The 26,603-nt window shown below is 33.5% G+C and overlaps 1 protein-coding gene across 4 annotated transcripts in view; it reads left to right on the forward strand.

The window, feature by feature from the left end:
- Positions 1–26,603, forward strand: part of Msrb3 (methionine sulfoxide reductase B3) — a 119,051-nt gene that overhangs the window by 27,175 nt on the left and 65,273 nt on the right. For all 4 annotated transcript variants that reach the window (XM_069988104.1, XM_069988109.1, XM_069988116.1 and 1 more), the window contains 2 exons: positions 17,969–18,077; positions 19,743–19,820. In XM_069988104.1, coding sequence (XP_069844205.1) covers positions 17,969–18,077; positions 19,743–19,820 — 187 coding nt within the window. The remainder of the gene's footprint in view (positions 1–17,968; positions 18,078–19,742; positions 19,821–26,603) is intronic.

A 26,603-nucleotide genomic window follows, 5' to 3' on the forward strand; every position in this document is an offset into this window, starting at 1 on the left:
GGCCAACTCACACGAAATAGGACATTCATCTTGTTAAGAATAATGAAAATGCCTTTTATTCCACATGTGACTGTTTCTTTAGAAAAAGAAATTAAGATGAACAACTGTAGTATGATTGTTATTTATTGTAGTTACAAAGAAAAGATGATTTATTTTAACAAAAACCAGATAAACAAAACTAATATAGTATGTAAAAAGAAAAGAGGATCTACTTAACAATAGCCAGAAAAACAAAACTAATATATGCATGTGTCAAACTAGTTCTTAAATTAGAACTCTTATTCTTTAAAAACTATAAATTCAAGCATTTAAACAAATGAAACATAAAAGTCTAAAATTTCATTACATGTCTGTATTATAAGTTGAACATGAAAACCACAATGGTGAGATATTTTATTTCCATTAATGTACATAGTTATTATTACATTGGATACAGAATTTAATTCTAGCTTTTTAAATATGTACTGACTATTAACTATGAGTGCAAGACCTTATGATAAGCAGTCAGTATACAACAATAAAGAAGGTCAAGCTAATTTTTTTCAGTAAATACAAGGTAAAGATGGAATTGAATGCAAACCTTTGGACCTAATGAATATCTGATTAGATTAGAAATGATCTGTGTCTGAGATTTTATGGGAGTCCAGAAAGGAATGATCTTAGGCCTTTTCTTTAGAATGAAATTTGAATGAACTTAGAATGAAATTGAAAGGGAGGGCTCTCTCTGAAGTTTAAGGAGGGCTCCATGGAGAAGATGGTTAATCCCATGGCCAGGGAGAGTCAAGGGCCTTTCTAACCCATGGAGTAGAATAGGCAAAGCATGAAAGAGCAAAGTATGTTCAGAAAATACATGCCATTTATTGTGACATGGGATAACAAGTAGGAGAGGTGAAAAGAAAAGGTAGCTAAATTGAGAAATTATATGATGTTCTAAGGAATTTAAATCTGGGAGAAAAGATAAGGGGATTAATATGAATTAATTTGCATGTTATAAAGACAAGTGATGCAGTATGGGGCAAAGTCGGTTCTGGTTTCTCGAATTTGTGTGGTGGCTGGGTTGGCAGCTTGATTAGAGGGAGATACATTTGTCTTGAAGCCATATTTGGATAATAAATACATTCTATTATTAAAAGTAGGTGTTATTGGTGGAAACTAAATTAGAGTTAATGAAGCTTAATGGATGGAGGCCCTAACTAATCTTCTCAATATCCTCCCAAGCCCTGTATGCTCTATACTGCCACCATACCACACCTGCAAGAGGTTGAGGCTGGGTGGTATCATGCATTAACAATGTTTGATACAGGTGGTTTGAAAAGAAAAAATTAGGCTGTAGAACAACAGGGTTTATCAGATGAATTGTAACTTAAGGGAGAACCTCAGAGATTGTGCAACCCCTATGCCAAGTATAACTTTTTCATTGCTATACATTATTTGCAGTAATTGGTCGGGGAATATTATTTAATTCCTGTGTGACCATGTTTTTCCACTGGAAAAGCCCAGTGGTTGAAATCACACAGCATAACTCTTGTAATATGTGTTTGCTATACATAGTAGAGGCTAAAATTTTATAGAAATAATGTTTAATTATCTGCATTTGTTGATATATGACGTAGAATTTGTAATGAAATTGTTTAATAGAAATATAAAATATATTTAAAATTTAATAACAAAGCAGTTCAAAGATAAATTCAACAAAGCTGGTAATTTGAAAGAGATAGCCATTACATTACAGTGCTTAAAACATACAAATTCTAGAGTAAGACTGGGTTTGAAATCTGGCTTTGCCTATTATTAGCTGTATGCCTTGGTTTCCTTGTTTATAAAATGAAGATAAAAATAGGCTTCAGCTGAAAAATATTACTGTGAGAATTAAATAGATGGGGATGTAAAAAGTACTTAAATGTTGATGGAGTAAGCTCCATAGATGCAGTCACACTGGATTCAGTGTAGAAATCCATGTCCATATAACTCTATATTTTTCCATTATAATAGAATTTTAAATCTCTTAAATATATAGCATCTTCTAGTTTAATGGGAAACACAAATATACTTGATACTTGTCAAATTACTATCTCAATCTGTTGATTGATCTCTTTCTTTTTCTTTTACATTCTGCTAATCCAGAATCCAGGTCCTATAAGCATACAGCACTTTTATTTTTCCTACCCAGTACTGATGAAAGCCAAGAGAAACTCTTTATCTTTCTTATCTCGAGCTAATAGAGTACCATCTTAATCTGATAGATGAGTTGGTTAGAATAGTATTACTTAACCATTCAAGTGCTAGTTAATTTGGAAAGTCTTAGTAAAGTATCTAGTGTCTTCATATTTTATAATTTGAACATAAGCAAAATTTTTATCGTTTGTTTAACAATATTTTACTCTTAGACATACAGACATATTGGAGAAATTATTAACGATATACAAGCATTTTAACTATTTCAATGAAATTGAAAGGACAGCTTGAGTCCTTATACTTTGTGCAGGTAAGGAGAAAAGAAGCCCAAATTGGGGTTACGAAAAATTAAGGTGAAAGTTTGAAGTCTTGCTTTAGTTTGCCATTTTCCAGTCAAAAGTCATTACAACAAAAATGTCTAAGTAAAGAAGATTTCTGTTTCCTCTTGAGTACTCTATTAATTTTGAGTGTTATTCAATATGAAGTAATTCCAGAACTAAAAACAATAATTGCAACAAGCTCTTTACAAAGTTGATTATAACTGAGTTGACCTGCATGAAGGCCATATCCCAAGAGAGTGTTCTATAATTTTTCAGTTTTGACATCCTTTATTTCTTATTTTTAAATAAAGCATAATTTTAATTTAAAGCTTATTAAGTGCATCTGAGTTATGGTTCTCTCATGTTTGTCATTAAAGGTAATTTTTCATTCTCAGAATTTCTTCATAATTTCCTATAACCGTTTCTCTTAAGTATTAAAAAGCCCTGGAATAGAAGCCAGAAAACTCTTACCATAGCTCTGTCATTAACTTGTGTGACCTTGAACAAATGAGTAGACCTCTTCAGATCTCGGTCTCTTCATCTTTAAAATGAAAAAATAAAATTAGATAATCTATGTGGTTCTGAAATTCATGGCTTTTTAAAAAATTAACGACTACTTGACATTTAACATTAGGTTAATTAAATCTTAAAACTTAGTTCCAATTAATGCTGCAGACTTACAGAAAGGTCTGCGAAGTTGTGCTGAGGGGACAGAGATGTTTCTTATTGGAGCCTTAGAATTCCTGGCCACTAAATCAGGACTAAAACATTATCTAAGGGATTAGAAAGCATGTTTTTTCACATAGTTTTAATGCAGAAAAAAATTACTTGTAATTGTAGCTCAGACTAGATATCATTGTACTTTTCAGCCAAGAGTGGTTGTTTGTCTAAATAGTCCCAATTATAGTGATAAATTATAGTTTTCTCAAATGCCAGGCATATAATATATGGTTGTGACTTACGTTTTAACATCAGGGGCACTCTTAACAGTCTCCATGTTATTGGTGAGACATATAACTATGAGGTGGTTTATAAAGGTATTTAGATCACAATGTTCCAGTGGATAAAGTAGGAACCTTAAGGAGATAATCTGCACATGGTATTTGAAAGTCATACAGTATCCTCTGTGTAAATAGAACTATGAACTAGGGGCTTATGGTTCCAGAGCTTTGCATAGTGCCTGGCACTTAATAAATATTTGCTAAATAAATAAACATTTGGAAAGTTTATATGTAGGTGAAGTCATAACTGTAACAAAAAGTACAACTTTGAAGCTCCACTATATGGTAAAATTAAAAGTAAATGTGATAGTTCAAATTTATTATAAAAAGCAATTTCTCACATAATTGCATGAATATAATGCACTGGATATCTTGGGTAGGCATGAAATTATAGTTAGCAAAAAAAGGGTAACAGATACAGTGTATATTCTCAAGAATTGCTTTTACTTTTTTTCCAAGCAATTTGAATTTGGTGATATATTAACTGCTTAAGTAAATGCATATTATAATTACCATAAAACACTGGCTCATTTAATCACTTTTTTGAAAGAGATTGGTATTTTTGTGCTTTACAGTTTCCATTTTTAAATAGAAAATACCATAGATATTGCATCAAAGTACCATACACAAGTGAAAAATACTTAACTTTAAGCTAGCACTATTTCATTAATAGTAACTGATATGATTTTTACTTTAAAAATAATTGAGATTGTTACTGTGTCATTCACTTCCTGAATGGATTGACTTTCCACATTAGTTAAAAAAAACTTTGGCTCTATGGAACTTTGCTTAAAAACTTCCACTTTCTAGAAAAAAAATGCACCTGAAGGCAAATTTTAAAGGTTTTGTTGTTAGATCATCTGCGATTCTTCAGGATTAGAACCCTTGTTTCTAACAGTTACAGAAGAAATCAATATAAATCTCTGGCTATAATATTGTATTTATAATTTCTGTGTTGGTGTTGCAACACCGAATTAATGATTAATGTTCTCATTTCTCCAATTTCACCATTATTATGTGTTCTTCGTAGCTAACTTCATTGATTTTATTAAAAAGGCTTTGGGAAGACTTTTTTGGTGGGTTGGTGAGTCAGTTGTGAGGATTGTACTCAGAGCTTCATCTGTTCTAGGCATACTCAGTACCTGAGAAAGTTTTTTTTTTAATATAAAGAGAAACAAATAGCTTAAAAATTAGGCATACAAATTTCAATTTATAATTCACAAATTAAGTTACAATTAGTTTGAATGCTATCCAGTTTCTCCAGTAGATGGCACTAGGTTTTCATCCTTGCATGGTATGAATGCATACTACCACTAAGCACATAGGTGCATTGTAAAAATTTAAATATATAGAGAATATCCACTTACGAACATACGGATTTACAAACCATGATTTTTCTGCTTATATTATGTTCAAACAATATTTGTAGAGTGAAAACCTTTTTCCATTTTCAATAGGACTCCAACTCCCTTTGCTTGGACATTGCATCAAAATGGTCTTTCATGTGTTGACTTTCTATAAACTTAAAACAAGTTTTCATAAATTAACTTATCTTGTATCCAAATAGCTGATTTAACAGTAATTTATAGTTTTATATGCAGCTAAGTTTCCTTCAGCAGACCACCCAAGAATTAAAGAAAATTTTATATATTGTTTTGCCATGTTTCAGATTTTTATAGAATCTTGAAAATGTTATTAGTTAAACATGTTGACTGTTAAGAATGAATCTCTTATTTTTGCATGAATGAAAATGCTTTAGGAAAGTAAGAAAAATTGTATTTAAAATGTTGATGAGTTTTAAAGTTTTTTTGTGTACAGTGCTTATTAGTCATGTCTAAATTGTTACAGAACACTATATCTGTATAAACAAGGTATTGGGCATATGGTTTATCAAATGTCGATTTAATTTTTTGTTAAATATCAAATAAACTTTCATATTATTCATTAATAATGATAAAATACACAGAAACATCTGGTAACAACAGAGTTAAGATGAATAGGAACAAAAACTTAAATCTTAGTTTTGTCTCAGAAGTTCAATGATTAGTTAACAATGTTTATAGAGAATATAAAATATAGTACTAATTCTGAAAATAATAATTCTACAGGAAGAGAATATCTAGGTAATATGGACCTTGGGCAAATCACATAGATAATTAGATGTTTTTTCTATCAAGCATGTTCACAGTGAGGTTACCAAATGAATAGGAGAAATTTATTAAAACGAGCTGCTTCTTGCTTTCAATAAATACAAGTTTAATGAAGGAATGTGTCATGAATGACATTCACAAAGTTCAGATGCTTACTAATATGGAACATATATACCAGATGAATTTTTATTATGAGTCTTCCTACTTTAGAGTTTCAACCTAGACAATTTTTTAGAGAAAGAATTTCTTAATGATTGCTTTTGCTAGATGCACGTTATTTTAAAATTCTTTAAAATAGGCTTTATTATGATAGAGTGACAAATTATATTCAATTATTTTTGTGCCTTTGTACTTGAAATTGGGTATTTATTTCTAATTTTAAACGCTCAATTTTATTTATTTAAATTCTCTTTTTTCTTTAATAATATTTAATATATTTTTACTTGGGTTAGTCCTTTAAAACTAAGCATATTGTACGAATATGCTATGAAATGGTAAAAGATATCAGTTATTTGATAAATAATTGCCATACTATTATACATTCATATTAATAACTTTTATGGTAAGTGTTTTCTTCAACTCTATGTTTATTACATTCAGACACAAAATTGTAATGAGATTAACTTAAAATATTATATTATTTGAATATTAAGCAAACAAAATGTAGAGTTCTATAATTTGTAATTTTGTAAGGTTTTATTTTGTTGCAAAAATGTGTGTTGACTTAGACCAGTGCAACTGATATATGTGATTAATATCTTACCATTTATATATTATTTTAGGTAACATCACAGTGAATTTTAGAGCCTGCTTTCATGTAATTGGAACTGAGGAAGCAGCAGATTGGAGTTTATTCCTTACATTTACTAGTTTGTTTCTATCACCAACTTGCTTTAGTTTGGATGCATACTATCACTAAGTACATAGGTACATTGTGAAAACTTACAGTCCCAGGAATTTTTCTTTTGTATTTTTCATACTTTTTATAACATAGTTTTATTATCTTTAAGTAGTTGTACAAAAGAGTTTCCATTGAACAAAGCAGTTTATAAATACAGTACATCATGATTTATGTTGTATATTTTATTCTTATTCTTTGTCTAAACTGAAAATTATATAACATTACTGCCAAATCTTTCATAATTAGACATGGCTCTTAGGTTTTGTATTAGCCCACATTTCTCAAAAACTTGTTCCGTGGAACAAGAAATTGTGGGAGAAACTAGTGTGGGAAGAAGACATCAAATAAGTCTGGGAAAAGTGATGAATTGATCAGGCAAATCTAATTTTTTTATAGAAAAAGAATTGATTTCTGAAAAATAAGATCCAGGAAATCAGAGATTTTTGTTTAACTCACTGTTCTATTTCAGCAACTTGAATTGTCTGTTGCATATAATAGGTTTTTAATAAATATGAATGAATATGAATTAATAAATGATTGTGAATAAGTAATATAATCTGATTTATCAGCATAGTGCTGATAAGAAATATGATATTTTTTCTTAATAAATATACATTCTTGTGGTACAGATAGCCACTTTGGGTTTGCAATTACACTGAAAGGAATTACATTCTTGATGGTTTTATGAGTCTATATGAATATTTCTTTAATAAGAGTGAGAAGCATTGTGCTTCTCTCTATTTCAAATGGCTGATTAGCTTCTTGGAATAGGATTTCACACATGACAGTTTTCTTTCTGAAGGATATTGAAGGAATGTGCAGATGTAATTAAAAGGAAATGGTAGGGGTAGGAGATATAAGGTAGGGATGAGAATGGGCTATAGACACATGGGTTAGCAATAGAAGGTATTTTGAAGTACTGTAAAACATGGGATCCAGAAGGAATGTAATAAATGAAGGAATAAATGGAAGAAAGCTATAGGCTAAGGATTTTGGCTTGCATTAGTTAGGTATATGACCACATCAGGTAATTTCTTTAGGCCTTAATTTTTTTTTTTTTGAGAATTTTAGACAAATATTTGTCTTTTCCCAAGTGATAATATGAGGAATAGTAGTTCTACTAATCTTCCTATAAAACAGATCACCAAATTGAGAAAGTTCATTCTTTCCTATTTCATAAATTTTAATATACATCTTTTTCCATCTTATTGTAAGCTGGGCAACTTTTTTCTTCTCCAGTAACATAATTGTGTATACAAATGCCATATATATATATATATATATATATATATATATATACATGTATATATATATACATATATATGTATATATATACATATATATATATATATATATATATATATATATATATAAGCTTAAAAAGGATCTGAGAAGATCTACATCAAACACATGTAAGCTAGGTTTTTCTACTTTGATTTCATCATAGCAACTTCTCACTCTGCAGGAGGAAGGACCTATTCACATTTTTGGCAGTCACTTTTTTGTGTGTGTTGGTCATGGGGCCTGAACTCTGGGCCTGGGTGCTGTCCCTCAGCTCTTGAGCTCAACTAGTCCCCTACCACTTGAGTCACAGCGACACTCCCAGCTTTTTCTGCTTATGTGGTGCTGAGGAATTGAACCCAGGGCCTCATGCATGCAAGGCAAGCACTCTACCACTGAGCCACCTTCCCAGCCCCAAGACTGAGTAATTTTAACAGAAATTTTTTTTCACTTTATCATTTACACTCATTAAAAAACTACTGATTTACTTAGCAAATGTTATGATTGAGTTTTAAAACAAGTTCAAAGAAACTGAGCTAGAGGCATTTAGAAAACATCTAGGAATATTTTAGGTAATTACAATGGAGAGTTGAAAAAGTAAATTTGAGAAATATATGTTTAGTCTTTTGTTCAGGCACATTGTTGGGAATGCAAAGATAGCCAATATATCAATATATATGAGGATTGTCCTTTAGGAGAGGCTGAATAGTTCAGGGGATGTTTGTTTTGTTTTAATTCTCTGGATGAAAAGAAAGATGTAAATTTTGACCTTTCTTCTAGAATCTCTCAGATTTTTCTGGAGTCAGAGTTGCCTGTTCATTGAGTGGCAATTGCTAAGACTTTTTTTTTTGGTCCATTGTGTTTAATTTAGATTCAAGAATTGATATGAGGTGTAATGTAATTTGGGAAATTTGCAAACTTGAGTTTTTAGACAATATCAATTTTATTTTCTTTCTAATGAAATATATGCCATGTTAAACCATGGGTAATCTAAGGGAGAGCTCCTCTTCCTTCTCCTCCCCCTTCCCTTCCCCCTCCCCTCCTCCTCCTCCCTTCTCCTCCTCCTCTTCCTCCTCCTTCTCTTCCTCCTCCTCCTCCTTTTTTCTTTCTTCTTCTTCTTCTTCTTTTTTTTTTTTTTGTGGGAGATTACTTCTCATCTACTCACCAGTCCGTGCTTCCCAAGGGGGAGAGGAAAGAAAGAATTTTTTTTTTTTTGCAAATCTTTTTGATTGCATGTGAAAAGTAGAATGGAAATGAGCCTGTCTGTTTTTAATTTTTTTTTCTGTATGGGCTATGATGTTCTAGTGAAGACCCATACTAAAAGAAAAAAAATTAAAAACAGGGAACTTCAACTTTGTTAGACATTTCACAAGCAATCAGATACAATTGAAGTTAAGTGACTTTCCCTTCTACTGTTGTCACTTGATGATGGCAGTGCTTTAAAAAAAATTCTTTTACTCATATTCTTTGCAAGAATGAAAAACTGTGTTTTGGATCAAGAGATGTTTTAAATATTTCTGTAAACGCTTAGCTTTCTGGTCCACATTTTAGTAAAAAATGACTATTAAATTTTGAAGATTTGATAAACTACTTTTTGGCACTCAATGCTGATAAAAATGAATGTTCACACATGAGTTAAACAATAAGATATTTCTAATATGCAGGTAGAATAAAGAAAGGTAAAATATGGCCCCTATGTTACGGATATTAAAGTGAATCATTAATCAGTGTTTCATTAAGATGAACCTGGTGATGGACCTCTCCATTGTCTTCTCTCAAGAAAATCAAGCAGTAGCACAAATCAGTTTTTACTACATTGAGGTTAATTTAAGTTATATTAATAAGCTTAAGATACCATGTGGAACACATATTTCTTAGATCTCCATTTTTTTCCTCTTTCAAATCTGAATCTATAGTTTGTCCCATTTCTTGCCCATATAAAAATAACTGGCATAGCTTTATATATCTCTCAACAGGACAGGAGAATTTTACCATCTTGACATGTACACAGTTAACATATTATACCTGTCTTCTTATGTAGGTGGAGTTCTGTTCCCTACTTGGGTCTTTGGCATTTTTGACCTGGCAGATAGTGTTTTATGAATATTTGAATTTTCTATATTCCTGTTTTAAGTCAGCATGGTCAATCTAGGGGGCAAAGTGTAAGAGTATCAACATCTTCTTTCCTAACTCTCCACAAAGCTGTGCTCTCCTCAGTGAGAAATTGAACTTATTTGTTTGGAACTTTATGTTGCTCGTCACAATTCTTAATACAATCTATATGATTAATATGTTGCTTTGTAAAGTATGGCTCAGTATTAGGATTAACAATTTATATCTTCAAAGAATGTACAGAGTGCCTGGAAAAAAAAGTAGAACCAACTCAAGATGTTTGGTGATAATTGCATCTTACTGTATTTGTCCATGTAACTATTTATCTTGCAAAGGAAATACACTAGTAGTAAGAATGATGGAAAGGGGTAAAATTAACAGGGCAATTGAATTGGAAGAAAAATTGGAAGAAAATTTCTTCTGGATTTAACTTTTTATACTGTAATTAAAGAAAGTAGAGGACTTATTTTATCACCTATGTACCATTAAAGCATGGTATTCTTAATTTCAGAAGTTTAAAACAGAATGTTGTCTTGGCATTGCTTATAAAGTCCAGTGAGGTTAATTAGGACTCTGTGCATGCATGATTACAACTAAAGCTAATTATATAATTAATTCATGTAAGGTAACAGAAAAAACAGTGAGAAAGCATAAAATGTGATTACTATTATGATGAATAAAGGTATGATTTTAAATCACATATGGAGAAGAAAAATATTTTCTTTAAAAAGCTAATTGCTTGCTTTGTAATTGCTAAGAATTATAGTTTTATTTTGTATATATCATAGCTAGAGCTTGCAATACAGAAGAAATTAAATGGAAACTAAATGTAAAAATTAAGATTTTTTAAAAATAGAAAGATAGGCCTTCCTTTGATTATTTCTTTATGGATGTTCTATATACCTGTGATTACTCTGAAGAATGGATTTAAAGTGTTTCAGAAGGATAGGGCATTTGTTATAAGAACCCATTTTTTTCCTATGCTCATCCCAAATTCTTCATCAAAAACATCTATTGAGTGTCCTCTTTCACATGACTCCAGGTTGAGAATGATGGTCTGTAGTCTTAAGTGGGTTGATGTATAGTAGACAAAGTAAATTAGCATAGTTTTCATGTTGATTGTATATTAAAAGTTCAGCCAGACAAATATTTTCTGAGAGCTTTTTTGAGTATAGCACTGGGATTAAAGGACATTCACTTGAGATTTCCCTTGCAAGTAAAAACAGGGAATGTTAAACAACTTTTGTATTAAGATATGTAGTAGTAACTTTCCTGGCTTAAAAGCACATTCTTTGCATGCTTGAATTGTTTACTCCATTCATATTAAGGTTTTTATACTTGCATTCATGTTACCTGTTCCTCTTGGAAAGTTCTTCCTTCAGACATCAGCACAGCGAGCTTCCTTTCTTCCTTCAGTGCTTTGAAGAAAGACTGTCACCTTCTTACTGAGAACTTACCTTGACTACTCTAATAAGACTGCAGCCCTAACTTCTAGCACTCTTGATCTTCATAGCATGGTTCTAGGTTTGCTTTTTTTCTATTGCATACTTGCCACCTTCTAAGAGATTGTATAATTTATCTGCTTACTATCAGTATATTTTATCTGTCTTCCTATACCTCTCCTGTAGAAGAAACTCCATAAAAGTATGGTCTATATTTTGTTCTCTGCCAAGTGTTTAGAACAATATCAGCACATAGTTGGTGGTCAATAAATAATTATTGTATGACTATATTTTGCTGAATATAGTACCTGGCATTCTGTAAATACTCAACATTTTTATTAATTGTAAAAAGAGGGCTCATTATGGTATTTCTATACATGCATGTAATGTGCTTGGATAAATTAATATTTTTTTATTTTTTGCTCATACCAGGGGCTTGAACTGAGGGCCTCAGATTCACTTGACTCTGTTGCTCAAGGCTAGTGCTTTTCTACTTGAGCTATACCTCTAATTCAAGCATTTTGCTGGCAATTGATGTTGGAGCCTTGCAAGCTTTTCTGCCCAGGGTGACTTTGAACCTTGATCTTTCAGGATTGACCTCCAGTTCTCAGTCTCCTGAATAGCTAGAATTCAACTTTTTTTTTTTTTTTTTTGGTCGGTTGTGGGGCTTGAACTCTGGGCCTGGGCGCTGTCCCTCAGCTCTTCAGCTCAAGGCTAGCGCTCTACCACTTGAACTACAGCGCCACTTCCGGTTTTCTGGTGGTTTGTTTATTGGAGATAGGAGTCTCACAGTCTTTCCTGCCCGGGCTGGCTTTGAACCGTGATCCTCAGATCTCAGCCTCCTGAGTAGCTAGGATTACAGGTGTGAGCCACCAGTGCCCGGCTTAGAATTCAACTTTTAAAATAAGTTTTAACAGGTTCCATTATTTTCTTTTCATATATATGTATGAAGTACTATGAACATATTCACCTATGCAATATTCTTGATTCTTTTTTTTTTAAGGAGAGGTTTTGGATCAGTGGTCCTCAAGGTATATTAAATTGTCAGTAATAATTTTTAAGGTGAAATTCATTGCATAATTTGAAAAGGAAGTTGTAGCATAGTTTTTTTTGGGGGGGTGGTGGTCCAGTCGTGGGGCCTGAACTCTGGGCCTGGGCACTGTCCCTCAGCTCTTCAGCTCAAAGCTAGCGCTCTACCACTTGAGCCACAGTGCCACTTCCGGCTTTTTTCTTTTTGCTTATGTGGTGCTGAGGAAAACCAGGGCCTCATGCATGCAAGGCAAGCGCTCTACCACTAAGCCATCTTCCCAGCCCCGTAGCATAGTTTTTAACCTGACAGAAATATGTAAAGGGCTTCAATCAAACAAGGTCTGCAGCCTTAGTTTTGTGGAAACTGGAGGCCTGAAGCAAAATGTTCTAACAGTTTAAATTCTATGCTAATTTCAGGAGTGTTTTTCCTAAATGGGAGAAAAATTAGAAAAATTAGAGATGATTCTACAAGTAGAGAAATGTTTCTTCCCCCTAAATTTTGCATTTGCCCTTAAAGCTTTTATTAAATTGGTAGAATGCAAACAAATGCAAAATAATTTGTTCATGGCATATATTTTATATTTTATCCTAAAAATGTATTGGTTTTAAATTTTATAAATTCTCACACATTCTAACACTGATAAGCCTGGGATAAATAATTGTTTTATGTTTCCAGTATGACAGGCTAATCACTAATATAAATTAATTAAATTTTATAGTTAAAAATTGAAGTATTCTTTAAATTTATACCACCTTTAAATATAGTTTGTAAGATGCTTAAACATGAACTTTACTGTTTTAACTTTAAACTTGAAGCAAAACAAGATATTCTTATCTCTTATTTATCATCATGAAAAATTATGTAATAGAGTCTTCTTTACTGAAAAAATCCAGATTTTTGAACCAAAATTAAAGTTCTGGGATCTTTAGGTTTTGTTTAGTTTAGTTTTTTTCTACATTGAAATATAAAATTTATGACTTAAAAGTGCTTTAAACATTTAGGTAACAGATCTGACTTACTTCTTAACAGAAAGTTAAAAAGCCTTTCAACATTTTATAGATATGGTGAGACTCCTGTATGAACCTTGTCACTGACCCTGTGTTGAAGGAATGAATTTAGGGAAAACAAACATTGACTAATGGACAGATGTATTTACTTTTCTGTATATACTTCAGTGATTATAGTTTTTAAAATGATAGTTAAGGATGGTTTTTTAAAGCTGAAATTTATTGCATTATTTGAGGAGAAAGATGTAGTGTTTCTTTTCCTTGACAGAAATATGTATGGGATTGCAATCAGACAATGTGGGTTTGAGTTGCTATGCCTACTTTGTAAGTTATAACTTCTGTGAATTTCAGTTCCTTCTAGGATTATGTTCCTAGAAATGTGCAGGGCACACAGTAGGATGCAAAGTCTGATTTTACTTTCTTCCTTCACTTTCCAATTTTGCTGATTTTTTGAAGATAACTTAAAAAAAACAGTGTGAGGGAATTATTATAGAAAAATGTCAGTAAATATTGATACGCTTGGAAGTATCAAGTGGACTGCCTTTTAAAATTCAGTTTGAGGGCTGGGAATGTGGCTTAGTGTTAGAATGCTTGCCGAGCATGCATGAAGCCCTGGGTTCGATTCCTTAGTACCACATAAAAAGCTGGAAGTGGTGCTGTGGCTCAAGTGGTAGAGCAATAGTCGTGAGCAAAGAAGCTCAGGGAGTGATCAGTCCCTGAGTTCAAGCCCCAGGACTGGCAAAAAAAATTAAAAAAATTCAATTACAGTTTTAGAATTCACTGAGATTGGGATAATAAGGTAACACTGCATTTATTCAAACAAGATTTAGGTGTGATAATTGCTGCTATCCTTAAAGCAGCAAATCTGTGAAGGTTGTCAGCATGTAGTTGGAGCAGTGATTTGTTTAAAGTCACTTGATCAGGAAGCAGGAGAACCAGAAAGCAAACTCTGTAAGCTTATTTCTCCATACAACAAGAGCATTCCACTGGAGTTTCCAAATAATCTGCATTGAGCCACAACATGGAATAGCCTCAATCTAAAAAGAGACCTTAGTTATTAATAGTCCTGGATTGGAATCAAGATAGAACTGATCTATACCAAAGTTACACTGTAAGGAATGGATTGTCATTAGATACTAAAGGGGTTATATTACTCCTTCAAGCATACTTGTGTTATATTTGTATACACACACCCTTGGTGCCTTCAAAGTACAATATTAGAACATTTAACTAAAGGGAAATGTCTTTCCTCAACATATTTCTAAGCCAATTGAGAGGTCATTCAACAGATGTCACAATACTAACGTTGAATTACCTTGTGTAATAAGAAAATTACAGTACAGTAAGTGAAGATAGTAAAGGGAAACCATTCAACGAATTACTCTAGAATTTCAAAATGAAATGATACCTTCAAAATTAACAGTGGCACCATATGACTTTAGAAAAGTGAGTCTGATAGGGAACAAGAAATCAAGAGACAAAAGTGAAACTTTTCTGTGTTTACATATGCCAATTTGAGGTTAAGCTAGAAGAGCTAATGTAATAGTATAGCTTTCAGTTGTTCAAGAAGTACATTATTATTAAACTGTGTAGTAAGATATTTACTAAAATCTGACTAAATTCTCATAGAGTTGTTTAGTGTAAAATTACAATAATAGTTTTTGTTGCATATGTATATATATCCTTTTGCTATTTGGTTTACTTAAAAAAGGCTTACTGTTTGGAGACTATAATATGACCAAATAATAAAAACGTATAAAATTTGACAGCTTTAAATAATCACTAGCATTTCTTAGGGAACAAACCTCACTTACAGTTAGGAAACAATATTTATATTTAAGGTTGAAAAGCCAGGATGTAGGAAAATTTTGCTAATTTGGAAGATGACCTTTAAGTGCACCAAAACCAAATAATTTGTAGGCTATGACATAGGGCACATTCCTACAAAATTTGTGTGAATACTGCTTTTAGTGGTTCTTGAAAGACAAACAAAGCTGGAATGAAATCTTTATTCCCTTCACAAATAAGACGGCGACTAACAAAGGAATACAGCAGCACTCTTTCAAAGCTCACCATTAAAATGAGGTCTCTGTAGCACAGTTAATGAGATGGCTCATAGTGGAAAACAATCTGTTTTTAAGAATGTTTAGATCAAAAGTAATTTCTAATCTATGAAATAAAGTCTCTTCAATACCCTTCATTCACCAGTAAAGCTTTTATGTTTGTATTATTTACTTGAATCAGATGTTTTCAATTTTACCTTTTTTCCCCAGTACAAATAGTTGACATGGTTCATCAATACTGACCAACAGTTTTATTCTTTTACTTCAGAAAAGAGAGATTTTTGAGAGGGAGAATGAAAAAGAGAGAAACATCTTTGCCTAAACGATTTGCAAGCATCTGTGCTTTAAGCTACTTTTTATGAACACTCCTTAGTAAATGACTCAAGGTAAAAAAGCAGAAAAGCATCCAATGTTAGGAAATTGCAATCCAATACCATGTAATTTAAACCTGCAGTTGCTTCTCTTGTACTAAATGACATACAGATGGGTAGCTTAGTTCTCTCAACTTTGGGAACACAATTGGTCTTTTTGTATGAATGAACATATACCAACAAAAACATTTCAGACAAAATTGTTCAGTTGTAGTTGTACAGATTTTAATTACCATTGCCATTGAAAAGAAACATTTTAACCATGATATTTAGTCAAGTTTTTTATTTAGTGAAATTCTGACAATTAAAAAAATACAGTGGTCCCAACAAACAAAAACAAAATTACTGGGTCATAGGGGAGCTCTATGTGGAGTCTTTTGAGGAACCTCCATACTGCTTTCCAAAGTGGTTGAACAAGTTTTGTAGGAAGTCTAGTGAATTGAGGAGAAACTCACTTATCACAGTCTACTTAAAGAAAAAACTGCCCTTCATTCATGCTGTTGAGAAGCTTTCTCTGCAGAACAGACAGTCCTCGGGGAAACATTTTTATTTGTTCCTTAGACAATATTAAAAATGTAACTAATAGGTATCTGGATAAAGCCTGATATATCATTGGGTCCAGTGAGGTGTAAAGTCCACATATCATCTGTGATGTGCCAGTTGTTCCTGTGGTTCTTTGCAGGCCAGGGAATGGGTGCTGTCCATTGTTGAAGGTCAGCAGAAGCAGTGTGATTTCCTCAGGCTTACCCAAGGACCTACCTTTTCTATTTGCTCTTTTCTGTCCTCATATTTTCTGATAGAAAATCAACCACTCTATCTTGGTGGCCCTGATTCTGGAAGTTGATACCCTTCTTCGATCCCACAATCAGAGTAACTGGTTAGTTAATTTTTTTCTTTGTTTAATTTCCCTGCTCTCACATTATATGATGTTAGAAACCTTGAAAGTAAAAGGAGTAGAAAGCATTTCCACTCCTAAATCATACTTCTTTGTATTTCAAAAGAAGTTGAATTTAATATTCAGGAAACTGAGAAGACTTTCTTTAGAAACTTCAAAACATGGTAAGAAATCTTTACATTTAGGACCATCTGCAAGCTTCTTTCCTACTGTGATGGATGGCAAAGAAAAGCAATTTTACTGCAGTTGAGTAATGGCTGCCCTGTCCCACAGTTATATTTCTTTTCAATCATTTGTGCAGGTAAAATAAAATACTACGTATAAACAGGTGTTGTCTGAACATTTTACTGCAGTCTGTACAGATTGAAATAAAAGCTGCCATTGTTATTACAGTCACAGTAAAATTAGTTCACCATTCAAATACACTTAATCAGTGAAGTCTTCCTAGCTGTATGTTGCTAAAGGTCTTTAAATTAACTGCACTCATTTTTCTTCTGTGCTTTGACTTTTCTTCCTTCCTGTTTTCCTCTTTGTTTAGAACTTCTTGATTCTGTCTTAATAGAAATGTCTTCTCCTACTGAAAATTTTCTTTTGAAATTGCTCCCCTTTTAACATGGTAACATAACAATCTTTAGAGAAACTTTTATTTCTAAAGACTGTTTAGAACCTGGTGAAATTTCTGAAAGGATAACAGAGAAGAGCAGTTCCTAGTTGTAGAAAAATATACCTAGGAGCTTACAGAAAAATAAATAGGATGATAATTAAGTCTTCTAGAGTGGAAATTAAAAGATGACACAGTTTTAAGCTATTCAAGATGCAAACTTATTAAATGCAGTTATATTTGACTTAATATGCCCATAATCTTATGTATACAGTGTCAATACTTACAAATAGACTTAGCCTCTGGAAATAATTTTTAATAGGATTTTCAGGTTAAGAGATAGGGTGATACCACCATTTTGCAAATATTCAGTAAGTTTTTAGTATCACATGCTAGCACATTATCACTGCTACAGTAGAATCACTTGCATCTTAAGAAATACCTTTTTAAACTTAAGAGAAATAATCAGCTGCAGCTCAGGTAAGATTTTCTGGTGCATTAGGGAGTGGTCTGGTCATTGACAAGTGACTGTAGAAGCTGTGTTGTGGCTGCTAGCCAAAGCAATTATTTAGTATTCAAGCTAAAAAGCCTCGTTCTCCCATATCCTCTCTCTTTCCAGGGTCATGTAGGGATAAAAAGAACTGTAAGGTGGTCTTTTCCCAGCAGGAACTGAGGAAGCGGCTTACACCCCTGCAGTACCATGTCACTCAGGAGAAAGGGACCGAAAGGTAAGGTGAGCTATAATGAAAAGCTATTAAGGAAGAGCTAGTTTACTTCATCCTCCTTTGAATCCTCTTCCTTGTCAATTAATTTAAAGGATACTGTGCTTACTTACTGGATTCAACAAATTAGTACTTCTAAAATGTTTGGAACTGCGATTGTTTAGGTTAGGACTAAGTTTTATTTGTCCTTTCCTCTGTTTAATGAACACCCTATCTTATGTAAAGTCACAGGGCTTTTGTTAGGGCCTGTTTTAGTTCACAGCAAAATGTGTGGAAGTGATCGCGATTTAGGTACATTTTTTGGGAAGACATCACAGGAAGCAAAACCATGAGGGACATGGAGCTATGCCAGGATGCTGAAATTTTGAAGGTGGCCATTGTAAGCGTAGACGTTTTGGCTGCAAAAAAGAAGGTAGCATAATTTCGTTCCTTTCTACCCCACTCCAATTTCTTTTTGAAGCACATGTGGAGAAAGTATTTATTGGCTCATTTGTGGTTGGAATGTCAAAAATTTTCAATAACTGCCCTCACATGGCTTTGGTCCTTGGAAGTTCGCCCTAAAGTCCTGAAAAAAGAGTTTGTTCGCTTCCAAGACTGTTTTTAGCGAATAAAGTCTCTCTCAGCTGATTCCAGCTCAAAAGCAACTTGCCAAGGTCCAGCGATTTTGTTGTCCAATTTATACCATGGGGTTTGGCCTAGGGCCGTAAACTTACCTCTGATCCAAATTTATTAATGATGTAACTTTTCATTCATGAAAAGTTACTGAAAGAGCTCTTTACCACACACGGGATCCTTGTTAATAGGCAACCCTCTCTTCCTGTCACAGTATCTACTGTTTACTGAACTTACTAAAATGTTGGATCTCTGACAACGTCTACCCTTAGTGGACAGTGGGCCAGTGGTGGCCTCAATCTCAGCTCGGGGGACTTCTACCCATCCTGTTGTGTACACGACTAGCAAAATGATTTAATGCACACAAACAACCAGAGATTAGGTCATTCTTAAAAATTCTGTTTATAAAAAAATTGGGCCTCATAAAGCGGGTGAAAGGATAATAAAAACAAGCTGCGGAGCACATAGACTTTTTGTTGGGCCAGCACAGCTGATTTGTATTAGCTCAATGACCTCCTAGCCTTTAAGATTGTTAACTTAGAAAAATATTCCCTTAAAGCTGCAATATTCCTTTTCAAACCAAAAAATAAAACTTCCACTCAAAGTCTTGGCCCCTTTCTGCATTTTCGGGTATACTCTTAGACATTGTAGCATAGCAGAAATCTTATGTAACTCACACACACACACACACACACACACACACACACACACACACACACACACACACACACACACACACACACACACACACACACACACACACACTGTGAATCACACTACAGACTTTGTATAGGAAAAAAGTGTTATATACCTAGGTGTCTTGATTTTTTAAAAAAAATTTAACCCAACTAGTTTGATGTAGCTCTTTTCACATTTTATTATGTAGGTTTAAAATATATTAGTATTATTTAGAGTTCCATATGTTCGATTTGTTCTAAGACAAAAAGCCCTTGAAAAGAGTTATTAGAGAAATGTATTTTAGGCGCTAATATGTTTTATCCTTGGAAGTGAAGCTGGCTTTGCTTAATTGTTTTTGATGATCTGTTTATTGTTTATTAGTGCCTTTGAAGGAGAATACACACATCACAAAGATCCTGGCATATATAAATGTGTTGTTTGTGGGACTCCATTATTCAAGTAAGTATATTAAACACCTATAGGCATGTAAATATCACAAGTGAAACAAATTTGCTATTGCTGTGCACTTTAGAATCCTTACTTCTTTTTTTATGTCTACTTCCAAAACAAAAAGTAATTATAGACTTTCGTGGTGAATTACTGTTATACACTGGTTGATTTTGCAGTGTTTAGATCTCTTAAATACCAAGAATTAACTTGTTTATTTCAATAATTACTGTGTTTGGCAGTTATAGGATTTTGGTGAGCACAAAAATATTTATGTATTTATTGATTTTTCTACTTTCAAGTGATGACCCAAAATGAATTTATTGGTCCCTTTGGAAGCTTCTTCATATACATCACGCAGATTTAATTATACTTAGCAAATAGGCTATCCATACTTCTTCAAGAAGGAAAAAAATCTTTATTGAAAAAATATCTTTATTGAAAGTAATGTGTGAAGGCTAATGGATAATTAAAGATAGGTAAAAATGAAATCTGTGAGGTTAACAGTTTTTACATTGATCTCAAACCTTTAGTTTAAATATCTCAAGATTTTACCATAAAATAGATAGTACATAGGCTTTTTGAACACAGTAGTTAATTCAGACAGTGTATTCAGGAGAGCATAGATCATATTCAGAAAGGACAGTCTTTATATAAAAACGTATTTATCTAGGAGGAAAAGATCCTAGAAGTCCTATATTTCCCATTGGCTTGTTAGATTGGAGGTATAAAAAGACAGAAACCTTATCTGAGAGTAAATGTCATTTATTTAAAACAAAACTACAGAGTTTCTTAGGGGAAAATCAATTAAGAATATATACTTGTGGGGCTGGGAAGGTGGCTCAGTGGTAGAGTGCTTGCCTTGCATGCATGAGGCCCTGCATTCGATTCCCCAGCACCACATAAGCAAAAAGAATAAAAAGCCGGAAGTGGCGCTGTGGCTCAAGTGGTAGAGCGCTGGCCTTGAGCTGAAGAGCTGAGGGACAGTGCCCAGGCCCAGAGTTCAGGCCCCATGACTGGACCCCCCCCCCAAAAGAAGAATATATACTTGTAGTTTGTAAAACTCACTTTATATCTCTCCATAAATGTTGTCTTTTAATACACTAGCAAGTTTAGATTTTTCAAAAACAATGGGAAATAGTCCCTTAATATTTTTAAGAGTTTCAAACTTTCCTTAAATTGAACAGACCTTATTGCACATTAATATTTGTTGAGAATCTGCTCTAAATTCTTATGTATTTATTGTTCATGCTAAAAAGACCCTTCAAATTGTCACCCATTTCCTCTCAGAAAACACATGTCCTTTTTATCTCAACACTTTTAGCTGGTATTGTAATGCTTGATGGAACACTAAAGATAGTTGCTGAGCCATGTTAAATTTGTTAACATCCCAAATGGTAAAAATTGGTCACATCCCTTTTGCTTTTTTGTTTAAGATTCTCCATCTCTTTCCCTATTATGTAATTCACTAAAGTACTGGATCTAAGGAAAACTTACTGTTTTAAATAAGAAACAGAGCCATTGTAAATGAAGGATTTAACCTACTTGAGATTTTGAATTACAAATCCTTAAAAAGGACTCTTATCCAAACAGATATGGGTGGTAAACAGATTTCATATTTGATATGACATTGCCTCTGTTTCTTTTAGCATTCTCATAAAGATAGCTTTTTTTTCTAAAAATTTTAAGGAATGTGGTTTAATGTTCTTATCCTACCTTTTCTCCTTTTAACTGAGTGCTTTTCTCTTCATGGTTTCTTATCTAATTTTTGAGGGGCAGTGGGAACCCTTTGCTTCTTTTCCTTCCCACTGAAGATGGGTTTGTTCATTGGACTGGTGCAGCCATTTCCATCTGGAGAATGTGTCTCCTGAGTGATCACAAGTCAGGTGCAATAGGGCATGAACAGCTCTGATAGTTCCACACCCTACAACGGTAGGGTGTGGAACTGAGGACTAGACAAGGATTACCACTTCATGAAAGGTGTCACATTTTCCCCCTATCCCAAATACTGATTTATTTTCCATGGGTACCATTTCCAGCCCATTGGAGTGATTGCTCAGAAGAACATTACTTCAGGAGAAGAGACCAACAAAAGCATAGCAAACAGTGTTGGCAAAACTATTAAAGTAGTATTTCATTTTGCAAGGTTCCTGGCACAGCTCAGTCCACTTCCTTGTCTATCGGTTTGTCTGTTTCTATATCTGTTGTTTTTTTATCTGCCTACTTGAATGGGCTGCCATAAGAACATGTTTCAATATGCTTCTTTAAATAGGAAAAAAAACGAGAAAGGTGGAAAAATTTAGGCAGAATTCTAACTTGATTGGTCTATCAGTGAGGACTGGATTTACTAATTACTTCATAATGATGTATTTCTTCACTCATTAGTGACTTAAATATGTAGCTTTAAGGCTTTGATCTATCATCTATCTATCTATTTATCTATCTATCTATTAGTATGTATGTGGAATATATAAAACTAGAGAAATTTATCTTTTGCAGTTATTTAAATGCCTGGTATAATGTTTTAGTTGTTGATTTAAAATATATGAGGAAGAATATATCAGTCTGCACCCAATCAGAATATAGAGCCCACATAGTTATTCATGTAGGAAAGTTTAATATAAAGAATTATGAACTGTAATAGAGGATTTTAGTGGTGAGGGATTGGCTAGTGAGAAGTGAAGAGAAATTCTAGAGAATACGGGAATAGCAAACATGACCATTAGGGCTGAGACAGAGTGTCCGAGAGAGAGCTTCCTCCCTTTCCTTTCTCTGAGATAGAGAGGGCATGTTCATAGTTACTAAAGGGCAGAAGACTCATAACAATGCCATGATGTGGCAGCTTGCTGGAAATCTGCCTTTTGAAATTTGCCTGAAATCTACCCCTTAGGGAGTTAGGAAAAACCTAGGGCAGGAATTGTCTCAGAGGAGGTAGTCCACTACAAAACCACCCAAGGAGGGGCTACCAGAGCAGATACCAGCCTATAGGATCCTACGGATCCTCTGTGTACTGAAAAGAGCACCAGGCAGTGGAGAAGATGCTCCTGCTATAGCCACTGGGCTCTTGGGAAGCTGTGTGTGCAGCTTCCCAAGGAAGCTTCCCAGGAAAAGTTTTTTGCACAGGAGCTGGGTTCTAGAGAAGCTGTGCATGTGGAACAAGTTGGGTAGAGGAGAAGCTATGTACACAGCCAGAGCTTGGCACTGGAAAAGATACCCAGAGCTGCATACATCTGGGAATGGAGAAGCTGTTGTACTACAGAATTCCAGTTCTAGAAAAGCTGTCTGGGCTAAGGAAGCTTGTAGAGCAGATATGCTCAAACCAGAAAAGAAGAGGTCTTTACCTCCTGAGGTCTCTTACCTGGGCCCTCGACTGCAAAGCTTAATGGCATGCTCGCTGACAAAGAAAAAAAATTGAAGGTCCCAACTCCATTTTCTCAGAGCAAGCAAATTACATGGATTTAGAGACAGGAGGAAACAAATTGATATCTGATACAAAGTATGTCATATATATATATATATGCACATATATATTTTAAGATGCTTTTTGGAGATTCATAACCCAAATCTGAAAATCAATCATTAGTTTAGTGAATTAGTGGTATCAGAAAACCTCTACAAAACTGGTTTTAAGCTTGAGATATGAAGTATGGAACCAGGTGAAATGTGTGTAGTGTTTTTTGTTTTTTGTATGGAAGGGAGCAACAAGAGAATTAAGCACAATAGACAAGAAGATCATTATGAGAAATAATAAGAGGAAAAAGAAAGAAAGAAGAAATGAAGTACTGAATTTGAAAACATTTAATCATATCAGTATGGAGCACTTGTTCCCTCAGCTTTCATTTCTGTTATCTAATTACAGTATATGTGCACATGTGTACACAATCCTCTTCTTTTACATGAGTGACTTCTTTACAATAAAGGCTATTCAATTATTCTCATTTCATTTTCAAACATATATTCTAAATACATTCCCTATTTGAACAATATACTACTTTCTTACTGCTTACCAAGTACAAAAACCTCATTCATAGGCTTCTTATAAACCAAATGTGTAATTTATTCCATGGTTCTTATTTTCTCCACATTCACAAATTTTACCAAGCTAGTTTATTTCTTATATAGTACTTCTGACTTTCAGTTAGTAAATTAACTGACAGAAGCAAGAGTGTTCTCACCTCTGGTTATTTGAACTTTCACAATTTCATAAAGTGAATTTATTACACATCAGATAAACCAGAGAAGACATTGGTAAAATAATTTAATTCAGAAAATATTTTGGCCACTCATATTGTGCTTTGGCTGATACTTTGCCAGGTGTTATTGAACAACAAATAGAATATGTTTGCTAAACATTTTTTTCGAAAGGCACTTAAGGTTTTATTGGCATAGTGTGAAATGTATAACAAACAGGTTTAAAGATGGCAAAATATTATTAGTATTAGCAATTGTTTCAGTTTGAAAATATATTCTCAAATATATTTTCAGTTTGAAAATATATAACTGCATTAAGTTGGCCAAGGATTCACAGAAAAGATGAAACTACATTTTACTATGTAGAGAAAGCAGTTTAGTTTTTTTCCAAGTAGAAGAACCTGGTAGAGAAAGTTGCATATGAGAAGAGGAATTACAGATAAGATCAAAAGTGGATTTTCCAAGGAAATAAGGTGGGGAGATGGTTTATGTTGGGAGTAGTGGAAGATATGGCTGGAGCATCATAGGGGATCAATTAGTGAAGTCCTTGAATATCAGAGAAGACATTTAAGTTCCTACTTGAAATCCCTTAAGCCCCAGCATCTTTTCTTCCTTCCTTTCTGGTCCTCTTTCTATCTGGTCCTCCCAGGGTGAACTTTGTTGTTCCTCATCTCTCTATGGCGTGCCATATGTATTTCCACTCATTACAATTTCTACTTTGTGCTTGTCTGCCCTATGGTAAGTGATGCCCTAATAATACTTACACTGCTCTTCCTAACTTTATCATAATTTGATATTTATTTATTGCTTATATGCATGTCTAAACTTTGTTGGTTGGTATCTGGAAAAATTTTAAATATAGGAATAGCCTGGTGAAAATGGGTAATAAGTCATCAGTGCACAAGATGCATTTCTGGGTGTGAAAAGAAAAGGTTATGGAGTTGTAGTGGCCTTCATAGGAAAGTTTTTCTCTTGTTAGCTGATAAACCTCAGTGTTACCAACATGAAAACAGCTCCTGACAATTTTGTTTGGAACTTGGAGGAATAACGTAGAACATGTAATATTTTACATACACTTACTTAATAGGCCTTGTACTAACTCATTTTATACAATTTTATTAATGATAAATGCAATCTTACTAAAATAATATCTAATGCTTATATGGTACTTAATGTATATCAGGTACTAAGTGCTTTATATAAACTCATTTAATCTTTATAACAACACTTATGAGACAACTGAGAAATGATAATAGCCCATGACAATCACACAGTGAATATATAATGTATTTAGAAGAGTAATGCTCAATTTTTTTATAAAGAAGAAAGTTAAAAAAATTATAAAAGAATATTTTAGTATTTTATATTGTTTATTCTGGTTATTTTGATCAACATCATTGGAACAAATTGAACATGCAGATATTGCAATTCTTTGAAAAAAATCTGTTACAGCACTTAAGTAGAAAATTGAAGGTCATCTCATTCTATGAAGGCTTGAATTAAAAGTAACTAGATCCATCATGGCAGGTCATCAAGAAAGACTCAGTTTCAGGCTGGTTGTTATCCTCAGGGGAGGTATCTGGAATCCTGATAGACAGTGTGTAGGAGGCCATTGAGCCATTCAGTTTCTGTGAGGTGGGGTTGGATTTATGGACAGGATTCTAGTAATTGATGTAATTTATTTTTATTTTATTTTCTCCTCAATATAATTTATTTTTACATACTGAGTTCCTGTCATATTTTTCCTCAGGTCACTGTATTCCAAATATTTTCCACTTAAAAGTATTCTTTGTACATTTCCAAGAAGGCTCAAGGCCAGTTGACATGTGCAATCCTAAATGTCTGGAAATTTCTCTCTGTCTCCCCTATCTCAAACAGTCAAAATAGAGAGAGGCTAAAAGCAATTAGAATTATTGGATACCAGCCCTTACATGCAGCCTCAGATTCATTATCTGTAAAGTGGCGAAAATAAAAACAAACGTGTAAAAACCAATGACAGAAAAATTCCTAATATATACCAGGTACTCAGCAAATATTCAGTGTAAGAGGCTTGACCATGTTTTGGGAATATGTGCTATAACAACACCCTGAAAAATCTTATAATGTGAGAAAGTATAGGCTTTATTAGAGTCTGTTAGCAGTAGATATTAGTGTGATGAGTCACTACTCCAGCTGTGTTGTTACATTTCAATGGAACTTTGCAGCAAAACTATTCACACATGCTATATTTCACATGAACCTCCTGTGCAATTTTATTCTAGGCTACCAGAAAATTTAAGCCATTTTTTTTAGCTCTTTAAGAACATAAGCTCTTTCACTGAGGAAATTCCATTCCAATGCCACACACAATTTACTTAACTGTGCCACTCCATGTATGCTATTTCATTCACCACTAAAGGAGACTTTTAACATTGAACTTTTCGCCCTTGGATGCAATTTTCTGTCTGTGTGGCAGGAGAGGATAGAAGAATAGAGTGAGAAAATGAAGATTTCCATTCTTCCCCTCCACTCATATCCTACCTCCTCAATTCTTTTAACACTGACCATTATTTACTAATACTCCATGTCAGTCACTGTGGAATTCTAGGGACAACAGCATGAGCT

This window comes from Dipodomys merriami, unplaced genomic scaffold (assembly GCF_024711535.1).
Source record: "Dipodomys merriami isolate MVZ:Mamm:240054 unplaced genomic scaffold, mDipMer1.0.p SCAF_10, whole genome shotgun sequence".
In the NCBI taxonomy this organism is placed as follows: domain Eukaryota; kingdom Metazoa; phylum Chordata; class Mammalia; order Rodentia; family Heteromyidae; genus Dipodomys; species Dipodomys merriami.